The sequence below is a fragment of the Giraffa tippelskirchi genome, chromosome 3, assembly GCF_054371585.1.
Source record: "Giraffa tippelskirchi isolate mGirTip1 chromosome 3, T2T-mGirTip1v1.2.pri, whole genome shotgun sequence".
Classification (NCBI taxonomy): domain Eukaryota; kingdom Metazoa; phylum Chordata; class Mammalia; order Artiodactyla; family Giraffidae; genus Giraffa; species Giraffa tippelskirchi.
Window position 1 is genome coordinate 79,430,959 of NC_137277.1, and position 21,422 is coordinate 79,452,380.

Here is a 21,422-nt window from a genome sequence, read left to right on the forward strand (position 1 = left end):
CACATCTTCTATCTGCTCTGAAGGCCAAGTGATCTTTTCACAAGGCAAATCTGTTCATCCCAGTCCTCTAGTTTAAAATGCTCTGCCCCTTCCCTAGACCAGCACCTCTGTTTGGTGTGCAAGGATTCTCATTACCAGGCCCCAGCTTAGCTCATTTCATTTCCCCTCACTCTTTCTGCTCTAGATGGACTGGGCTGCTTTCAGTTTGTCACACCTGCCATATTTCCTCCTTCTTCTGGACCTTTGCACTTGTGATCTCCTTTATCTGGAATGTGTTTCCATTTACTCCTGTTCATCCTTTAGTTCTTACCTCAGACATTACCTCCTCTCAGACTGCATGGACCAGGGCAACTCCCTATTAAAGATGTTAACTGCACTGTTTCTCTTCTGTGTACCAGAAGGGGAAAATTTAACCCCATGGACTGTAGCCTACCAGGCTCCTCCGTCCATGGGATTTTCCAGGCAAGAGTACTGGAGTGGGGTGCCATTGCCTTCTCCATAATCAATATGTAGGTAAATATAATCAATCTAAGAGCTCAGCTTCTAATATATTTACATATTTGAACCTTAACAAGTGTCTGTTATCCAACCATAGCTCTTTGAAATCAATATATGTATTTTAAAAGGCTAGAAATAAACAACAAAGGTAGTTCTCTTTGAATGATAGGAATGTGGAAGATTTTCTCCCAGTCTTTTCTGATCTTTGTATTTTCCAAAATTTTTAGAATTGATGTAACTTACTTTTAATGGGTGAAAAGTGCAATAAGTTTAAAACTGTCTAGATAGTATGTATAGAGATTATGACTGGAAAGAAACTACTGTGTGTTGTGTAATCCCTTTAGTTTTACTCTACCCTCCTATGTGGCAAAAGCCAGAGAATACCATTCTTGTTTGTAAGCTTTTTAAGATGACCCGAGAGTTCAATGAATGGAGATAATATTTCTTTCGTGATGGGCAGGTCTGACTCATGTGGGGTCGTCTCTTGAATAGCTTGCATTCCCTTCCGTGCCTGGAAGGTATGTTGGCAAGAATCTCAAGGAGCCAGGAGAGCTGCTTCCAGCTTCATGCACAGAGTCAGATGTTGAGCTGCTGGAATGATTCCAAGGACTGCTCAGGGAAGTATTTAAGGTAGCATTCCTGCCCTGGCAGTGCCAGGGGTGGAACGGGGCTGCAATGTCTGCCTTTGCCAAGGTCATCCATCATGATTTGAAGTTCCCTCTCTTGTATTCTGTTGCTGTCTCAGGCCAGGCAGAGGGAGAATGGAATCCAGGCTTTCTCACTATAAAGACTGTGTAGCCAGGTCAATAAGTATTTCTCTATACCTTCTGGTGCATCAGTTCACTTCAGTTCAGTTGCTCAGTTGTGTCCAACTACCTGTGGCCCCATGAACTGCAGCACTCCAGGCCTCCCTGTCCATCACCAACTCCCAGAGTTCACCCAAACTCATGTCCATTGAGTTGGTGATGCCATCCAACCATCTCATCCTCCGTCGCCCCCTTCTCCTACTGCCCCCAATCTTTCCCAGCATCAGGGTCTTTTCAAATGAGTCAGCTCTTCACATCAGGTGGCCAACGTATTGGAGTTTCAGCTTCAACATCAGTCCTTCCAGTGAACACCCAGGACTGATCTCCTTTAGGATGGACTGGTTGGATCTCCTTAAAGTCCAAGGGACTCTCAAGAGTCTTCTCCAACACCACAGTTCAAAAGCATCAATTCTTCAGTGCTCAGCCTTCTTTATAGTCCAACTCTCACATTCATACATGACTACTGGAAAAACCATAGCCTTGACTAGACAGACCTTTGTTGACAAAGTAATGTCTCTGCTTTTTAATATGCTGTCTAAGTTGGTCATAACTTTCCTTCCAAGGAGTAAGCGTCTTTTAATTTCATGGCTGCAGTCACCATCTGCAGTGATTTTGGAGCCCCCCAAAATAAAGTCAGCCACTGTTTCCCCATCTATTTGCCATGAAGTAATGGGACCAGATGCCATGATCTTAGTTTTCTGAATGTTGAGCTTTAAGCCAACTTTTTCACTCTCCTCTTTCACTTTCATCAAGAGGCTCTTTAGTTCTTCTTCACTTTCTGCCATAAAGGTGGTGTCTCTGCATATCTGAAGTTATTGATATTTCTCCCGGCAATCTTGATTCCAGCTTTTGCTTCCTCCAGCCCATTGTTTCTCATGATGTACTCTGCATATAAATTAAATAAGCAGGGTAACAAGATACAGCCTTGACGTGCTCCTTTTCCTATTTAGAACCAGTCTGTTGTTCCATGTCTAGTTCTAACTATTGCTTCATGACCTGCATACAGGTTTCTCAAGAGGCAGGTCAGGTAGCCTGCTATTCCCATCTCTCAGAATTTTCCACAGTTTGTTGTGATCCACACAGTCAAAGGCTTTGGCATAGTCAACAAAGCAGAAATAGATGTTTTTCTGGAACTCTCTTGCTCTTTCTATGATCCAACGGATGTTGGCAATTTGATCTCTGGTTCCTCTGCCTTTTCTAAAACCAGCTTGAACATCTGGAAGTTCACGGTTCACGTATTGCTGAAGCCTGGCTTGGAGAATTTTGAGCATTACTTTACTAGTCGTGTGAGATGAGTGCAATTGTGTGGTAGTTTGAGGATTCTTTGGCATTGCCTTTCTTTGGGATTGGAATGAAAACTGACCTTTTCCATTTCTGTGGCCACTGCTGAGTTTTCCAATTTTGCTCACATATTGAGTGCAGCACTTTCACAGCATCATCTTTCAGGATTTGAAATAGCTCAACTGGAATTCCATCACCTCCACTAGCTTTGTTTGTAGTGATGCTTCCTAAGGCCCACTTGACTTCACATTCCAGGATGTCTGGTTCTAGGTGAGTGATCACACCATCGTGATTATCTGGGTCGTGAAGATCTTATTTGTACAGTTATTCTGTGTATTCTTGCCACCTCTTTTTAATATCTTCTGCTTCTCTTAGGTCCATATCATTTCTGTCCTTTATTGAGCCTATCTTTTCCTGAAATGTTCCCTTGGTATCTCTAATTTTTTTGAAGAGATCTCTAGTCTTTCCCATTCTGTTGTTTTTCTCTATTTCTTTGCCTTGATCTCTGAGGGAGGCTTTCTTGTCTCTCCTTGCTATTCTTTGGAACTCTGCATTCAGATGGATATATCTTTCCTTTTCTCCTTTGCTTTTCGCTTCTCTTCTTTACACAGCTATTTAAAGACCTCCTCCGACAGCCATTTTGCCTTTTTTGCATTTCTTTTTCTTGGGGATGGTCTTGATCCCTGTCTCCTGTACAATGTCATGAACCTCCGTCCATAGTTCATCAGGCACTCTGTCTATCAGATCTAGTCCCTTAAATCTATTTCTCACTTCCACTGTATAATCATAAGCGATTTGATTTAGGTCATACCTGAATGGTCTAGTGGTTTTCCCCAGTTTCTTCAATTTTAGTCTGAATTTGGCAAGAAGGAGTTCATGATCTGAGCCACAGTCAACTCCTGGTCTTGTTTTTGCTGACCGTATAGAGATTCTCCATCTTTGGCTGCAAAGAATATAATCAATCTGATTTCAGTGTTGGCCATCTGGTGATGTCCATGTGTAGAGTCTTCTCTTGTGTTGATGCATCACCGAAAACCAAATGTTTAAGTCAGTATTTTCCTAAAGTTAAAGCCCAGTACCATCATTCAAAATGACTTTTGAGATATGGTAGCAGAAAATTGTATCATATAAATGAATTTAAGTATTATTTAACTACAATCTCTTTGAGGTAATAATTTTAATCTCTCCAACCTAGAGTTTGAACCCAGGTCTCCCGCATTGCAGGCAGATTCTTTGCCAGCTGAGCCACAAGTGTAGCCCAAAAATACTGGAGTGAGTACTATCCCTTCTGCAGTGGATCTTCCCAATCCAGAAATTGAACCAGGTTCTCCTGCATTGCGGGTGGATTCTTTCCCAACTGAGCTATCAGGGAAGCCCATCATATAATAAATTTAAGTATTATTTAATTACCATCTCCTTGAGGTAATAATTTTGAGGTAACAATGCTGGCCTTTTGCTTTATTCTCAGAAAGTGAGAAGAATCCCAAGTAGGATCTTTTCCCAAAATGATTCATTCCCTAATGGAATTAAATAAATAAAAACTAAATATTGTGCTTAAAGATGATTAGTTTAACATCATGAAAGCAAATACAGCACATAATTCTATAAAGTTTAGAATCATGATATAATCTAATTTCTATCATTATTTGATTTAGCAGATAATAAATATTTATACCTCAAAATAAGTACATATTCTGTCTATTGTTATAGAACTAGTGCTGGATTTAGTTGTCAGTCAATTTCTCTATTTAACTGATTGAAATATTTCAGTAACTATTTTTGTATAAAATCAACAGTTTCATAATTAACACTAATCATTGTAACTGTTTATTCTTGCAGTAAGAAACATGCATTTTTACTTCTGATAGAATCTCAGTGTACTAAGCATATAAGGATATTTTCAATTCTAGTTTCATTTGAAATGCATATATATATATTTGGACTTGATCTTCTGGCACTAAGAGTAAAATACATTCCTTGTTCTCATTATTGACATTGTGATACTATTTGTGCATAATGGTAACTTGAACCACTCAGAAGATTAAAGGTGTCAGCAAAGACATTGATCTACAAAGACATACAACTATTGGGTCTTCTGAAAGCCAAGACCAGTTTAACTAGCAGATCTTGTTTGAAGCTGTACTTCAGCTGAATTAATTATAGCAAATATTTCGTTTTACTAAAGGTTTATGGAGCATCTTCTAAGTGCTAGGCTTCTAGCTGGTTTAAGATACAGAAATAATGAATGAGCATAAACTAACCTTGTTTTACTTATCTTTAGGTAACTCAAATGCCCCAGTCTATTTACCCTTGACATTAGCTTATCCGAAATAGTTCAAATCTCTACTCTACTTGGGGAAAGAATTCCAGTATTTTACCAGCTTGCCCTTCTTGCATGAGTTTTTTGAATCCCTGAGATATCCCACGCTAGTGGTTAATTGACATCTTAACTAGCTGTCTGGTTCTAGACCATGCATCATTCTTTTGCTAGTCACTGACATCCTTAAGCCCCTTGCTGCTGTTCTCCCATGGATGTCTTTAACCTCAGGTGTCATTACAGACTCTCACACAGTTTCCTCATCAGCTGGGATGTTTGCATGATTTCACTGATGACTTCAGAATTTTTTTTAAAAAAGGCAACACAGAGAATTTGACAGTTGTTCCTGGATATTAAAATTCTCTGAGTTCACAGACCAAAGCCCTCCTTAGGCATTTTCTCTTGCTCAGCCTTCTCTGCCTAGTCTCAGGCTTGTCTCTGTCTCAGGAATCAGTTTACCTCCCCACAAATGGAATACCTGGAACAAGTGTCTCATACCTGCACACAGGTCCTCTCCTGTCCCCCAGGCCCAGAGGCAGTCACAGGCTGTATCTACTTCCTGCTCCCATCAATCTTGTAGTAAGACTCACAGTGGAACAATGTTTTCCTTTTGTGATAATCCTACCCTTCCAAACAAGTGTGGTCTCTCCATAAATTATTCATGACAAGAGCAGTACTTTCCCTAAAGATGAGTTTATGAACCTGAAATGATCCCCAGTTCAGTATAGTGTAACAGTATAGTACAATTTGACATTCAGCAATCTCAGACCATTCTTGTTTCTAAGGTAAGATGTATTTACATTCTTCCTGTGGCTTCCAGTCTTTACCTCTGAATCAGCTGCTTTTTGTTTAAATTTATTACAAAAGACAATTGGATAGCTACACAGGTCTGGGCAAGTTTTAGAGAAAGTTGTTAAGTATAAAATTTCCTGACACGTTGCCTCTTGGTTATTTAAAAATCACTCTTTAATGGCAACCCACTCCAGTACTGGGAAATCCCATGGACGGAGGAGCCTGATAGGCTACAGTCCATGGGGTCGCAAAGAGTTGGACACGACTGAGTAACTTCACTTCACTTCACTTTTAGATAGTTACTGACTATCCCATCAGGCTTCCACGATGGCTCAGCAGCAAAGAATCCACCTGCAGTGCAGGAGACGCAGGAGGCATGGGTTTGATCCCTGGGTTGAGAAGATCCCCTGGAGGAGGAGATGACAACCCACTCCAGTATTCTTGCTCAGAAATTCCATGGACAGAGGAGCCTGGTGGGCGACAGTCCATAAGGTTGCAAAGAGTCGGACACAACTAAAGCGACTGATCATGCACACATGACTATCCTATCCTGTGTTTTCCCCCAAAGCAGCAACTCAGAGAACAACTTCCTATTCCTTGACCTATACCAAAATATCTTATTCTGTCAAGGATGGTAAATGCTTGGCCATCTAAACTGATAAAATAGTACAAAAAAGACATCGAATACTTGGTCTGATTGTCTTGACCTCTCTTACCTTCATGTAAGCCCGCCACACTATCCAGAGCAGAGCACTGGCCACAGCTCTGTTTAAAATCGGATACCTCTCAAGGTCCTTCCCCCCTGTGCAACTGAAACATGTAATTTAAGATAGTCTGATAAAAATACTTTAAAATGGAAAGTGGGATTTTTTTTCTTTTCTTTTACTTAACCTATTACCTTCCCCTTAGGTAGGTATTATTATAAATGTTTTCACCACACATAGCTTAGAAATTATATCATCTCAGACCAAAAGTCGTTGTTGAGACTCTGATATCTTGCTTCAATACTACCTCGAGGTCCTTTTCCCCAAAACTCTGGAATTAAATATATTCTGGTTGCAAGTGGCTGTTAACAGCTGAACTTATTTTTCTCCTAAGAGGGAAGAAGTGTGGCGAAGCCAGCACAGGACTAATCAATTGGGACTTGATGGACAGAATGCACACCCTACCCCCAGGCATTGTGTCCTCCCTAAAGTGGCCCACAGACATGGTGTTGGAGGCTTGGGAGATCATCTGTAAATGAGAAAGTAAAATAGGGATCAAAGTTATGAAGGGTTCTAGCATTATGCAGAGGTTACAAGGGAATTCTAGAATAGCCATTTATTTCATTTTAAAGGTACCTTTCTTACTACTTGAAACATGTAAATAAATCTAAAGCACAACTTATTTCTAGGACAAATGACAATCAGAAAGCATTGGTAAGCTGACCGTATCTTTTATAATACAAAGAAGTCATTTTTTAGATTTCAAATTTAAAAGGGAGCATTATGATGTATGTCCTGTTTCTGTGAAATGCCATGGGTTAATTAGGAACATGGGCAAGTCCACCGACCTCCAGATAAGTTAAACTTTCAGATGAAAGTGTCATCATTACTCAGCTGAGTCAAGGATATTCATTGCTCCAGGTGAAATTTAACACTTAGATTTCAGTGATTCAATGAGATGATGCCTGACCTCACTTTGCAAAGTTAAAAGTTATTGGTTTTCCTTATGTTTTACAATAGATTAGCTTTCTAAGCAAGGCATAATATATTAATGACAAGTTTATTTTCAAATTTATTCTTTTTATCATTTAGTTCAGTAACAGAGAAGGCAATAGCAACCCACTCCAGTACTCTTGCCTGGAAAATCCCATGGACGGAGGAGCCTGGTAGGCTGCAGTCCATGGGGTTGCGAAGAGTGGGACACGACTGAGAGTGGGACACGACTGAGCGACTTCACTTTCACTTTTCACTTTCATGCATTAGGGAAGGAAATGGCAACCCACTCCAGTATTCTTGCCTGGAGAATCCCAGGGACAGTGTAGCCTGGTGGGCTGCTGTCTATGGGGTCGCACAGAGTTGGACACGACTGAAGCGACTTAGCAGCAGCAGCAGTTCAGGAATTCTTATAATAAATTTTAATATTTTAGGACAGGGTACAAAATAATATGTTTGAACATAACTTTTATATGGCACTAATATTTTCTAAAGTTTTGTGTGGAAAAGGGCTTTGTGACACCATAACATTTTCGATTTAGGAACTAAAGCAAAAAATATTGATATATGGGCAGTTTAAATCACATTTCAACTATAATGGAATTATTTTTTGTAACTTGGTTATAGGAATTGCTTAAACCTGATTTTTGTGTAGTCTGAATAGATTTTAAGGAAGAAAATGGTCTGTTTGGAGAGCTGAAAGGAATAGATTCATTTGGAAAGTTTTGTGAAATAAAGAGTTCCTTAAATTGGTGGCATCAGGGTAAAGTATTTATGAACCAAAGATGTTTGACACATCAAAATTAGTAACATTCTAACAGTTCTCTGAAGGTTATGGTTTAGCATATGGTGTAATGCATATGGCCGGTTGCAATAAGGTGTGTGAGTGTAAACAAGTTCTTGGCATACTGTATACATGGAATCAATATCTCTATGGTCATACCCTGTTCTATAATTTATTTTCTGAATTTTAAACATTTAACTGGTGAATGCTCCAAATATGGACTAGTCTTTAGCTGCTTCTCCCTAGAGCTGCAAGCCAAATTGGATCAATCAACTGCTCAGACCAATATCTTGGAGTTTTTCCCACAGGCAGAATCCTCCACAAGCTATGATCCTCCCTTTGTCTGAACACTTCATCCCTCATAGCACGCTATGGTCCACCTCAGCCAAATCTTTTTCATGGATACTCTTTTCCCTTAGGTTTTGCCCAAATATTCTTTGAATATTGTTCTCCTCTTTCCTGTATGAGAGTATCTTTTTCTTTATTCTAGTTGAGAACCAAAAACATTGTAATAGTCACACTGACATGTACAAAACACTGGTAATATTGGTATTAACTAAAATGAAAAAATTGCATATGTTAAAGTGGAACTGAACAAAATAAAAAGCCAAGGCTATCTTCATTACCCAAGGTTCTTCAGGTACTGGAAAGGCTCCTTTAAAATCTTCACTTAGATTATAATTTATCATTTTATCTTTATCTAGATAAATGAAAATCAGCACTTAAACTAAATTTTATCTTCGTCTGTTTTACTTTTTCCTATTTTTCAGTTATTGGATTACCATATATCGTATTTCTATTATTTTGTATTTCAGATGTTCTGCATCTCAGCCTCATCAAAGACTAAATTGATGTTTATAGGCTAATCTGGACACCTAAAAACAATTTGTTTCACTACATCTATAAGAAAATATGTTCAATTTCTCACTGGCTGACTTATAAAGGGGCTTTTGGAATACAACCCAATGTAAGTTTAAGATATAATGTGTTTTAGTCTTTGTTATTCACCTCCTCCCCAAGTTAGAGCATATATTTGTTGGCGGTGTGGAGGTGTGTGTGTGTGTGTGTACTATATATACCTCTGTGTCTACACATATCCTTTCTGACAGTATGGATTCGTAGCATACTTTATCCCTTCCTTAAATAGATATTTGAATGTCTGTTATGTGAAAGGTGCAGTTCTAGGCCCAGGGGATATCCAGAAATGAGGTTTATCCCCCCTCCCCCCCGCAGAGTTCATACTCTATTGGGGAAACAAACATAAACCAAATAAGTGCACACATACATATGAAGTGAGAGGCTGAGAGGTGCTCTGAAGGGAGGTCACACAGCACTATGTAAACATGTAGACAGGAATCTGCTTATTTCCTGGGTCAGACAACTTTCCCGGAGAGAGTAATTCACCAGCTAAGGTCTTGGGGTAGGCAGCAGTTAAAAGGGCAAAAGAATTGAGAGGTGATGGGAGAAGCAGACAAGGATGGAGTGGAAAATGCTCCAGACAGAGGGAACACATGTGCAAAGATCATGTCTGCTCAGTTAAGTACTTTGGGTGATTTTTTCCAAGCATGACTACTGAGTAGCTGGGAGACTTTAGCTTAAACCATACCATGAAAACTAATCATAATCATACTAGAAAATAAGAAGGCATATATTTTACAAGCATTTGTACTTTTTTTAAGGTATGAAGTATTCCTTAAGCCCTGACAACTACTCTGAAGATGGAATTATGAATATGGCAACTTTTCTAAGGGGCTTTGAAGAAAAGGGGATAAAGAACGACAGGCCTGAGGACCAGCTGAGTAAAGAGAAAAAGAAAATTCTCTTCTCCTTCTGTGAGGTGTGCAACATCCAGCTAAACTCTGCAGCCCAGGCCCAGGTCCATTACAATGGCAAATCTCACCGCAAACGAGTCAAGCAACTGAGTGATGGACAGTCCTCACCCCCAGCCCCGGTCTCCGGGCCGCCACCCCCAGCCAGCCCCATTACCCACACCAGCACAGGTAGGTGGGGGCCTGGGGCCCCATTTCCTGCTGGGAGAAATGCTTCCGCTCTAGAAAATGAAGGATTTAGAGCATGGCTTATCTTTCACCTTAAAACTACTGCCACAATGTATATTCTTCTTCCTACAGGTAAAATCCAAGAGCTATTTGTTACTTCTCAGGATACATCTTAAAATTGCTATTAATCTATATTATACTAGGCACAAATATATATATAGATAGATAGATAGATAGATAGATATGCATACACACACACACACAAACAATTTGTATGTTGGATTGTCGGCTTAATTCTATGTCTCCATAGTGTGCAAACATTCCTTAACATATTTTGAAATGTGTTTCAAATGGATGGTGATGTCCATTTTTTCTCCTCTCTGCAAAAATGAGGCTTTCTTTCATCTCCTTCCTTTGCTTTCCATTGAGTAACATACTATTAGATTGTATATAAAAAGCTCCAGCTTTATTTATAACACCCTGTGATGCAGGAAAGGAGCATTCATCTTGTGCACTATAAGCCTTATACTCTTTTAGGGAGTTGGCAGCAGCATGCCGGCCGTGTTCTAACAACAGGAACAGGCATTGCCAAAACCAACAAGGCTTACCTCTGAGTTCCAGCGCCACGGCAAGCTCTTTCCCTGCCTATTGCCTCTCACCCTTTCCTGTGGGCTGGGCAGAGGTGGAGGCTTAGGGATTTTCTCATTCCTGAATCTGCCTGGATTTCTTCACAGTCTTATAACTCCTTTATCCTTGGGCAAGGCTCCCTCCTCCCCACTGCCGGTCTTTGGGTAGCCTCATCTGTGACACAACTAAAGAAAATGTGAAGTGTACTGTTTTCCATGGTGAAGATTTCTACAGAAAGTAGGTATCCTCCACAGGTTTACCTGGGAGGCCAGAATAATCCTCCTCCTAAAAGTGGGAGAAAGCTCCACATTCCTCTCTAGCAAGTGTTTGCTTTGGTAATGAGGCTTCAACTTGAAGTGCAGTGTTGGGGTACAGCCCTTTGTTGGAATTTCACTTGGTGCTGTTACATAGTGTTTGATTTCCTGAAGTTATATCATGATCCATATTGAGTTCCAGCAAAAATGGCTTGTGTGTGTTTGCTGTGAAGTAATCAGTTTTCAAGCTAAACCTAACTACTGTTTACCCAGTATATGATTTAATTTCATTATTTTCCTCAGTCAATATTTATCATATTGTGAAAGAACTTAACTTATAGGATATAAGATAAAATACACATTTATTATAATGTGCTGTGCTTAGTTGCTCAGTCATGTCTGACTCTTTGTGACCCCCATGGACTGTAGCCCACCAGTCTCCTCTGTCCATGGGGATTCTCCAGGCAAGAATATTAGAGTGGGTTGCCATGCCCTCCTCCAGGGGATCTTCCCAACCCAGGGATCAAACCCAAGTCTCCCATACTGCAGGTGAATCCTTTACCATCTGAGCCACCAGGGAAGCCCTTTATTATAATTGGGAAAGATTACTTTTCTGTTTTCTATTTACTTATGATGATAATTTTTGTAAATATTTGCAGATGCATTAATGTGTCTGTATTTACATATTAAAAATATAGTTGGTATTAGGGTAAAAACTGATGACTCTTTTATATCTAAATCAGAGGGTAAATAGTCCTGAATCCAATATCTATGTTTAAATGGAGGTTAACCTGTGGTTTCTAAAAGAAGTAATATTAGTAGATAACATTCATGGAACATTTTCTGTGGAGTATATTTTGTCCCTAAGATAAGAACCTTATAGGAATTTTCTCATTTAATCTTCTCATGAACCCTGAGGTAGGTACTAAGATTATTCCTAATTTATAGACTAGGAACAGAGGTGCAGAGATAAAATTTATTCGGGTTTATATAGCATGGAAATGGCAGACCAGAGTTCCAACCATATTTAAGGAATAGTGAGGCCATAATTCTTCATCACTACTTTGCTGCAGTCTTCTACCGTGTGATAAACTCAGATTAAATTCAGACCCATGTGCTGTAATATATTGTGGTCACAAACGGTTACGATCATGGTCAACTACCTCTCTCTAATGGGTTTTGAAAACAGATATTTAAAGCTCCAATTCATGAATTTTTCCATCTTTCTCTCATGCTAATGAAATTATCCAGCTGATATAAAATGCATTTAGTTAAGACGTATATAGAATATTATGGATATATTCTATAAATAAAACATAGCTCATTATCTAGTGTAACACAGTATATTAATATACAGTAAAATGGGTGAGAAAATGAGATAGCTTTTCAAGTTTTACGTTAGGCAGAAAGGACAGTTTCCATTTACTGATAATATAATCAGTGATTCATTTTCAGAAGACTTGGGTTTAGCATGTGATGAAGGCAAGTCACTTAACATCTGAAATTGGTTAGCATTAATCTTCCCATCTGAAAAAAAGTAAGGATAATAACGTCTCCTCTTTGAAACAGAAATTGGACATAGATGTATGTACAAAGATGATTATAATGATCTATAATTTGAAAATACAAACTGTATCCTGCATGTCCAATAGAAAAAAGGTTAAATACATATTATTACATTATAAGATCAGTGATAGAAACCATAGTCATTAAAAGTTGTTTTTAATGTAACCCAGTGAAAGGGGAAACTGCCCATGGTCTCATACCAAGTGAAGCAACAGGAACTAGAGTGGAATATACCTTAGTGCTGCTATGCGTGCCTGTGCACATTATTGTTTACAGTCTCAACTCAATGAAGAGCAGGCCTGACATGGTTTAATTTATTTCCAGTCCCTCTCCTCAGTTTTGACCAATTGAATATCTGTTTCCCACTGGAATTATGGAGGTGTGGGGGAGGTGGCCCTGCCCTACAGCCTTGACAAAGTTGTGGGGCTATTCTTGGTGCATGCGTGCATGCTTAGTTGCGTAGTCGTGTCCGACCCTTTGTGACCACATGGACTGCAGCCCTCCAGGCTACTCCTCTAGGTAACTGCTATTCTGGCTGTGGGTCACAGATGCTCCCAACAGAACCTGTGGATGAAGAGCTCCCTTTGGTCCCATAGACATGGGGAGTCCCTGAGATTTAGCTGTATCTTCCAGCTTACCTTAAGTTGGTAGCAAAAGAGTCTATTCCTTCACTGTGTGTGCCTCTTTCTCCCACACTGAGTTATTCCTGGCAAGCTTGTATCCTCCTCTCTCATCTGTGTGCCAGTTCTTGGGGCTTGAGGTCATGTGCAGAATCCACCTAACAACTAACATTCTTCTTGAAAACCTAGAGCTACTGGGGCCCAGGCAGGTGAAGGTGGAGTAGATGGAGGTGAGGGGCTTCCCTCCACATTTCTCTTACCTGCTCAGGTAGCACAGGGGAGACTGGCAAGTCTACTGACAAATCAGGTACTTCATCAGGGAACAAAGTGCCAAGCTCCCCTTTGTGCTCATCACTTGGCTTTAGGGACTTACACTTATCCCTCAAAAAGAAAAGCTATACTGGAGTCCTAATCCCCAGTACTTCAGAATGTGACCTGATTTGGAGATAGAAATCTTCACAAAGGAAATTAAATTAAAACAAGGTCATTAGTGTTGACTCTAATCCAGTATGACCGGTGTCCTTATATAAAGGAGAAATCTGGGTTTAAAGACAGGTGCACACATAGGAAAGATGATGTGAAAACACAGGGAGAAGGGAATCATCTTCAAACTGAGGAGAGAGGCCTGGAACTGACCCAGCAAGAACCCATCCTGCAGTACCTTCATTTTGGACTCCTGGCCTCCAGAACTGTGAGATGATAAATCTGTGATAAATAAGATGATAAATCTTAAGCCACCCAGTCTGTGGTCCTTTGTTACAACAGCCAGAGCAGGTTAACACAGGGAGGAAAATAGGAGCATGTCTTCTCCCCAGAGGAGAGCTGTAGACATCGCCTTCCAACAACTGTTAGCTTCAGAGGGAACTTCCTCTTCTCCCTGTCAGTCTTGTTATGGTTTGGGGGTTGGCAGGTTGGGTGTGGGGTGCACAGGGTGGTAGCTGGGACTTGAGCCATTTTTCTGAATAAGAGGTGACTGACCCTCAACCACTGGCAGTTCTTTCACTAAATTTAGAATTTAGTGTGTTCCTTTTGGAAGAATAGGAAGATGCTTAGAATGTACCTAAAACTATTTTAGAACACTCTGGGTTACAGAAGGTAGAATTAGAGGGGAAGCAAGAAGAGCTTAAATAACTTCATCTGTGTGAGAAGGATCCCTACGCCTTTCCTCTTCCAGAACCAAGGAGAGGTGGAAATAACAGAGAACCACAGATAACTCTTGGTTTTGGACAAAATAGTTGCAGGCTTCTATCCCTCGAACGGACGGTCCACAAAGACTGGTGTTCCTGGTCCCTAGCAAGGTGAGCAGATGGACCTGAAGCCGTCTTCTGACTGCCTGTGAGCTTAGTGAGCCCAGAGGCTGCTGGATGAGCCTGGGAACCACAGAGGAGCTTCTGAGAGGAGCAAGAAAGCAGCTTTTCCAGCGTCTGGGATTGGAGTAGTGGCAGGAGAATGTTTCCCGTGTGCCATGAGCTAAGTGCAGGCCTACCTGAAGGTCCCTCATAGTTGTTAACAAGGGAACACCCTCACAGTACCAGAAGATAAATATCAGACAGAAAGAAAACTCTCTCAGCAGATGCCTGTGTGCAGAAGTGACAACCAGGCCATAAACTCTCCTATCTGAGCCTTGGCACTATGTAATCCTATAAGCACCCTCTGTTCCTGACTCCAAATCTAGATGGAACTTCAGGGAAAGAGGTACCCCATACTGCCTGAGAGTCAGTTTCTGTTACCACATGTGATAAGTTTTGTAAGAAAGTGAAAGTGAAGTCGCTCAGTTGTGTCCAACTCTTTGAGACCCCATGGACTGTAGCCTACCACACTCCTCCGTCCGTGGGATTTTCCAGGAAAGAGTACTGGAGTGGGTTGCCATTTCCTTCTCCAGAGGATCTTCCCAACCCAGGGGTCAAACCTGTGTCTCCCGCATTGTAGACATACGCTTTACCATCTGAGCCACCAGGGAATTTATCATTAGCAGGTTTACCTTTAAAGGTTGATCAAAGGAAGTTTTTCAAATAGAAAGGACATGATAAAAGAATAAACCTTAGAGCTTCAGGAGGAAAGAATGACTGAAAAAGCAGAAATAAACACTGTAAAGCAATTATACTTCAATAAAAATTAAACAGAAAAAGCAAAAATATAGGTGCATACAATAACTGTCTCAGTAAGGGTTCTCCAGAGAAGCAGAATCAATAGTGTGTGTGTGTGTGTGTGTTTGTGTTCATGTGCACACACATACATATATAAGAATATTTATTAAAGGAACTGGCTCATGTGATCATGGAGGCTGACAAGTCCCAAGATCCGCAATCAAAAAGCAAGAAACCCAAGAGGTCTGATGGTGTAGTTCCAGTCCAAAAACTGGCAGGAAAAACTGAGATCAGGAAAAACTGCTGTTTCAGTTTATGTTGGAAGGCAAGAAAAAATCGATAGCCCAGGTTGAAGGCAGGCAGGCAGGAGGAATTCCCTCTTACTCAGGGGAGGGTCAGCCTTTTGTCCTATTCAGGCCTGCAACTGACTGGATGAGACCCATCCATAAAGGAGGAGGAATTTGTTTTACTCAGTCTATAGATTCAAGTGTGAAATTCAACATGAACTGTAGTAATATCTTTTTAGATCTGTCTCCTAGAGTAATGGAAATGAAAACAAAAATAAACAAATGGGACCTAATTAAACGTAAAAGCTTTTGCATAGTAAAGGAAACCATAAATAAAATGAAAAGACAACCTACAGAATGGGTTGCAAATGATGTGACTGATAAGGGATTAATTTCCAAAATATGTAAATAGCTCATACAGTTCAATTTAAAAAAAAGCAAAAGCAAATAACCCAATCAAACCATGGGCAGAAGACCTAAATAGACATTTCTTAAAGAAAACATACAGATAACCAAAAGGCTCATGAAGAGATGCTGCTGCTGCCAAGTCACTTCTGTCGTGCCCGACTCTGTGTGACCCCATAGACAGCAGTCCACTAGGTTCCGCCGTCCGTGGGATTGTCCGGGCAAGAACACTGGAGTGGGTTGCCGTTTCCTTCCCCAATGCATGAAAATGAAAAGTGAAAGTGAAGTGGCTCAGTCGTGTCCGGCTCTTAGCGACCCCATGGACTGCAGCCTACCAGGCTCCTCCGTCCATGGGATTCTCCAGGCAAGAGTACTGGAGTGGGGTGCCATTGCCTTCTCTGAAGAGATGCTAAACCTCACTAAGTATTAGAGAAATGTAAATCAAAACTACTTCACACCAGTCAGGATGGCCATCATCAAAGTGTGTGCAAATAATAAATACCAGAGAAGACGTGGAGAGAAAGGAACCCTCCTGTACTGTTGGTGGAAATGTGACTTAGTATAACCATGATGGAGAACATTATGGAGGTTCCTTAAAAAACTAAAAACAGAGCTACCATATGATACTGCAGTCTCACTCATGGACGTATATCTGGGGAAAACCATAATTTGCGAAGATACGTGCACCTCAGTGTTCACTGCAGCATTGTTTATAGCAGCCAAGACATGGAAGCAATATAAAAGTTTCAGGTGATTGTGTTGTTACATGATACCTGAAATTTACATGATATTGTAATCAGCTATACTTTAATAAAAAATTTGAAAAATTATATTCAGTACAACCTTAATTTTAAAGTAACTGATTCTTTAAAAAAATATCAAGTGTTCTACTTTCATTCTTTTACAAGTGGTTGACCAGTTTTCCCAGCACCACTTGTTAAAGAGATTGTCTTTTCTCCATTGTATATTCTTGCCTCCTTTGTTAAAGATAAGGTGTCCATAGGTGCGTGGATTTATCTCTGGGCTTTCTATTTTGTTCCATTGATCTATATTTCTGTCCTTGTGCCAGTACCATACTGTCTTGATGACTGTGGCTTTGTAGTAGAGCCTGAAGTCAGACTACATGCAATAAATGCTGGAGAGGGTGTGAGAAAAGGGAACCCTCTTACACTGTTGGTGGGAATGCAAACTAGTACAGCCACTATGGAGAACAGTGTAGAGATTCCTCAAAAAACTGGAAATAGAACTGCCATATGACCCAACAATCCCACTGCTGGGCATACACACTGAGGAAACCAGACTTGAAAGAGACACGTGTACCCCAATGTTCATCGCAGCACTGTTTATAATAGCCAGGACATGGAAGCAGCCTAGATGCCCATCAGCAGACGAATGGATAAGGAAGCTGTGGTACATATACACAATGGAATATTACTCAGCCATTAAAAAGAATACATTCAAATCAGTTCTAATGAGGTGGATGAAACTGGAGCCTATTATACAGAGTGAAGTAAGCCAGAAAGAAAAACACCAATGCAGTATACTAACACATATATATGGTATTTAGTCAATCGGTAAAGATAACCCTGTATGCAAGACATCAAAAGAGACACAGATAAATAGAACAGTATTATGGACTTTATGGGAGAGGGCGAGGGCAGGATGATATGGGAGAATGCCATTGAAGCATGTAAATTATCATATGTGAAACGAATCGCCAGTCCAGGTTCAATGCATGATACAGGGTGCGCGGGGCTGGTGCACCGGGATGACCTGGAGGGATGGGATGGGGAGGGAGGTAGAAGGGAGGTTCTGGAAGGGGAACACATGTACACCCATGGTGGATTCATGTCAATGTGTGGCAAAACAAATACAATATTGTAAAGTTAAAAAATAGAAAATAAACTAATTTAAATTAAAAAATATATATAGATAGCCTCAAGTTTCTTGTGTTTATTTCTCCAACATTTTGAGATCACCTGAACTTTTTTAGACAAAAGGAAATCATAGAGAACTACTTTCACATTTTTTTTGTAATTCTAGTTCTTTCTATAAGTTCCCAAAGGGAATCCATTGGATAAATCTCAGTCTAATTCCATGTTTTTTTTTAATTTGGGGAATTATCTTTTTCTCAGCTACTCCCTATGTTCTCTTTCCTCTGCTTAAAATTAATGCAAATGTGGGCTTGTTTAATAATCCTTCAAAATTCATCAATCAATAGATTTGTGGGTAGTATATTTTACTGAAGGTTTGAAATCATGACGGAATTGGGTAGATATAGTATTATTAAATCATTTATATAACAAATCAATAAGAATTTATACAGTTACATATGCATACACATATGAGTGTATATATGTTCATCCTAACTAAAGACAATTCCTATAGTGAAAATTTCTTATTTGTTAGCTTTTTCCAACATATTTCATAATCCCTCTTTATTACTCTAACTGTGATTCCTCTGTCATCATGGTAAACACTAACTGCACAATGCAAGGAAGTACAGTCTGTTATGCAAGTTCATTCATATAATTCTTGTTCAAAATGTTTCCGTGTTCTTCATTGCTTTCAGAATAAAATCTACATCTTACCTAACACACAATGTGAAATTCATCCAAAGACAAACTCACAGAAACACCTAGAATAACGTTTGACCAAATATCTGGGCATACTGTGACCCAGTCACATAAAATTAATCCTCACATGATTGTTTTCCTCAAAAGCTTCTTAAATCATGTTTGATGACTGAAACAAAACTTATGATGCTCAATAATTTAATTATTAACAGTGGGTAAGTTAAAGGAGCCTAATGGAAGTAAAGTTTCTATACTTTCATTTGTAGTTAAATGGTGATACTGGTAGATTGTCATAATTACAGGTATTAAAATACCCATACTTATGATGGGTTGTAATATAATCAACCACTATGAAAATTATAGAAAGCAAAACAGTCCGAGAGAATATAAATAAATTAAGATGGAGTCCTAAAAAATGTTCAAATAACCCGTAGGATGACCAAGAAAAAAAAAGAAAGAAACATAAATGAGAACCAGAGGACATAAATAGAAAACAAATAATAAAATGTCAGACTTAGTGCTAACATATAAATAATTACTTTATATATAAGTGGCCCAAATATACCAGTCAAAAGAGAGCTTCAGAACAAATTAAAACAAAAAAAAATTACCCAACTATGTGCTGCTACAAGAAACTCACTTTATCGCCAATGATGTAAGCAGAGTGAAAGTAAAAGAATGGAAAAGAATATGCCATGCAAAAAGTAATTTTAAAAAGACAGAATTACCTATATTAATATGTGATAAAGTAGACTTTAGAGCAAATAAAATTACTAGCCACAAAGGTAGGCATTACATTATGATGAAAGGTTCAATCTGCTAGGAAGACATAATGATTCTAAATGTTCATATACCAAACAAAAGTTTCAAAAATACTTGAAACAAAAACTTATAGAGCTGAAAGAAGAAATATATAAATCCTCAATTGAAGACTTCAACACCTCTCTCTCAACAGCTGATAGAACTACTAGAGAGAAAATCATCAAGGGTATACAAGATCTGAACAACTCGACTAACCAACAGCATCTAACTAATTTATATAGCACTCTACCCAACAATAGTAGAACACATTTTTTTATTTCAAATGCCCATGGACTATTCACCAAGAGACACCATATTCTGGGCCATAAGACAAATCTTAACATATTGAAAAGAATTGTAATCATGCACAGTATGTTCCCTGACCATAATGAATTTAAACTGGAAATCTATAATAGAAAGCCAACAGGGAAATTAAACAACATATTTCTTAAGTAATTCATGAGAGAAAGAATAAGACCCAAAGGAAATAAAATTATTTAAAATATTTTTAAATATTTTAAATAATTTTAAAATATTTAATAAAATTTTTGAAAATGAAAAACATTTTTAAATATCAAAAATATTAGGATATTTATAAAATAGCATTGAGAGGGAAATTTATAGCACTCAATGCTTATTTTAGAAAATGAGAGGTCTCCAATAAGTAAGCCCCTGTTGTAAGAAACTAGAAAAGAAGAGAAAATATATCCCAAAGCAAGTAGAAAGAAATGATAAAAATCAAGAGCAGAAACCTCTGAAGTGAAAATAAGAGAGCGACAGAGAAAAATCAATAAAACCAAAAAATTGGCTCTTTGAAAAAGATCAATGAAGATCTAATAAGACTGGCAAAGATGAAAAAGAAAGAAGACACAAAATATATGATATTACTACAGAATTTGCAGCTGTAGTATTCATAATTACAAAGCTCCCCAAAGGAAAGTTCCAGATCCACATGGTTTTACTGGAAAATCATACCAAGTATTTAAAGAACACCAATTGTGCACAGTTTCTTTCAGAAAATAGAAGAGGAATAAATACTTCCCAATTTATTTTATGTGCAGTATTACCCTGATATCAAAACCAGACAAATAAAATATAAAAAAAGAAAACTACAGACTAGTATCTCTCATGAACTTAGACTGAAAAATTCTCAACAAAATATAAACTGAATCCATCAATGCATAAATATAATTGTTTACCATGACCAAGTGAGAGTTATTCTAGATATGCATGACTGGTTCAACATTTGAAAATCAACAAATATAAAATACCATATCAACAGCTAAATAAGAAAATCATGTGGTTATATTGATTGTTGCAATAAAAGCATTTGAGAAAACCCAACACTCATTTTTGAAAAAAACTCTCAGCAAGTTAAGAACAGAGGGGAATTGCCTCAATTTAATAAAGAACATTTACAAAAAGTCTCACCTAACATCATTTTTATGGTAAAAGATGGTTTTTTTCCTGAGATCAAGAGCAAGGTAATGATGTCCACTTACCCTTGTTTTATTCAACATAGTACCTGAAATTCTGGGCACCGTGGTAAGGCAAGAAAAAATAAATAAAAAGCATACAGATTGGAAGGGAAGAAATAAAATTTTCTCTCTTTACAGATGACACAATGGTCTCTATATAAATCCCAAAGAATCTATGAAAGGTTACATGATAGACAACTAATAAAAACCAGTTGCATATCTTTGTGTATCACTAAAAATGAACATATAAAAACTTACAAGTACAGTATCATTTATAATCACCCCCAAAATAAAATATCAGTACTTAGATATATACTTTAAAAAACATGTACAGAATCTATGTGCTGAAAAATCACAAAATATTAAGAAAAGAAATCAAAGACCTAAATGAGTAGAGAAATATACCATATTCATGGATTGGAAAACTCACCATAGTTAAAGTGGCAGTTCTCCCTAAGTTAATCTATAGGATTCATGCAATTCCTGTCAGAACCCAGCAGGATATATTGTAGACGTAGAAGAGCTTAACCTAAAATAATATAGCAAAGT

At 38.7% G+C, this 21,422-nt stretch overlaps 1 protein-coding gene across 2 annotated transcripts in view; it reads left to right on the forward strand.

Annotated features, from left to right (window-relative positions):
• The window catches only part of ZNF385B (zinc finger protein 385B), a 455,851-nt gene that overhangs the window by 105,409 nt on the left and 329,020 nt on the right, over positions 1-21,422 (forward strand). For both annotated transcript variants that reach the window (XM_081579474.1, XM_081579475.1), the window contains exons 2-3: positions 8,991-9,142; positions 9,855-10,175. In XM_081579474.1, the coding sequence (XP_081435600.1) occupies positions 9,857-10,175 (319 nt within the window). In that variant the 5' untranslated portion in view covers positions 8,991-9,142; positions 9,855-9,856. The remainder of the gene's footprint in view (positions 1-8,990; positions 9,143-9,854; positions 10,176-21,422) is intronic.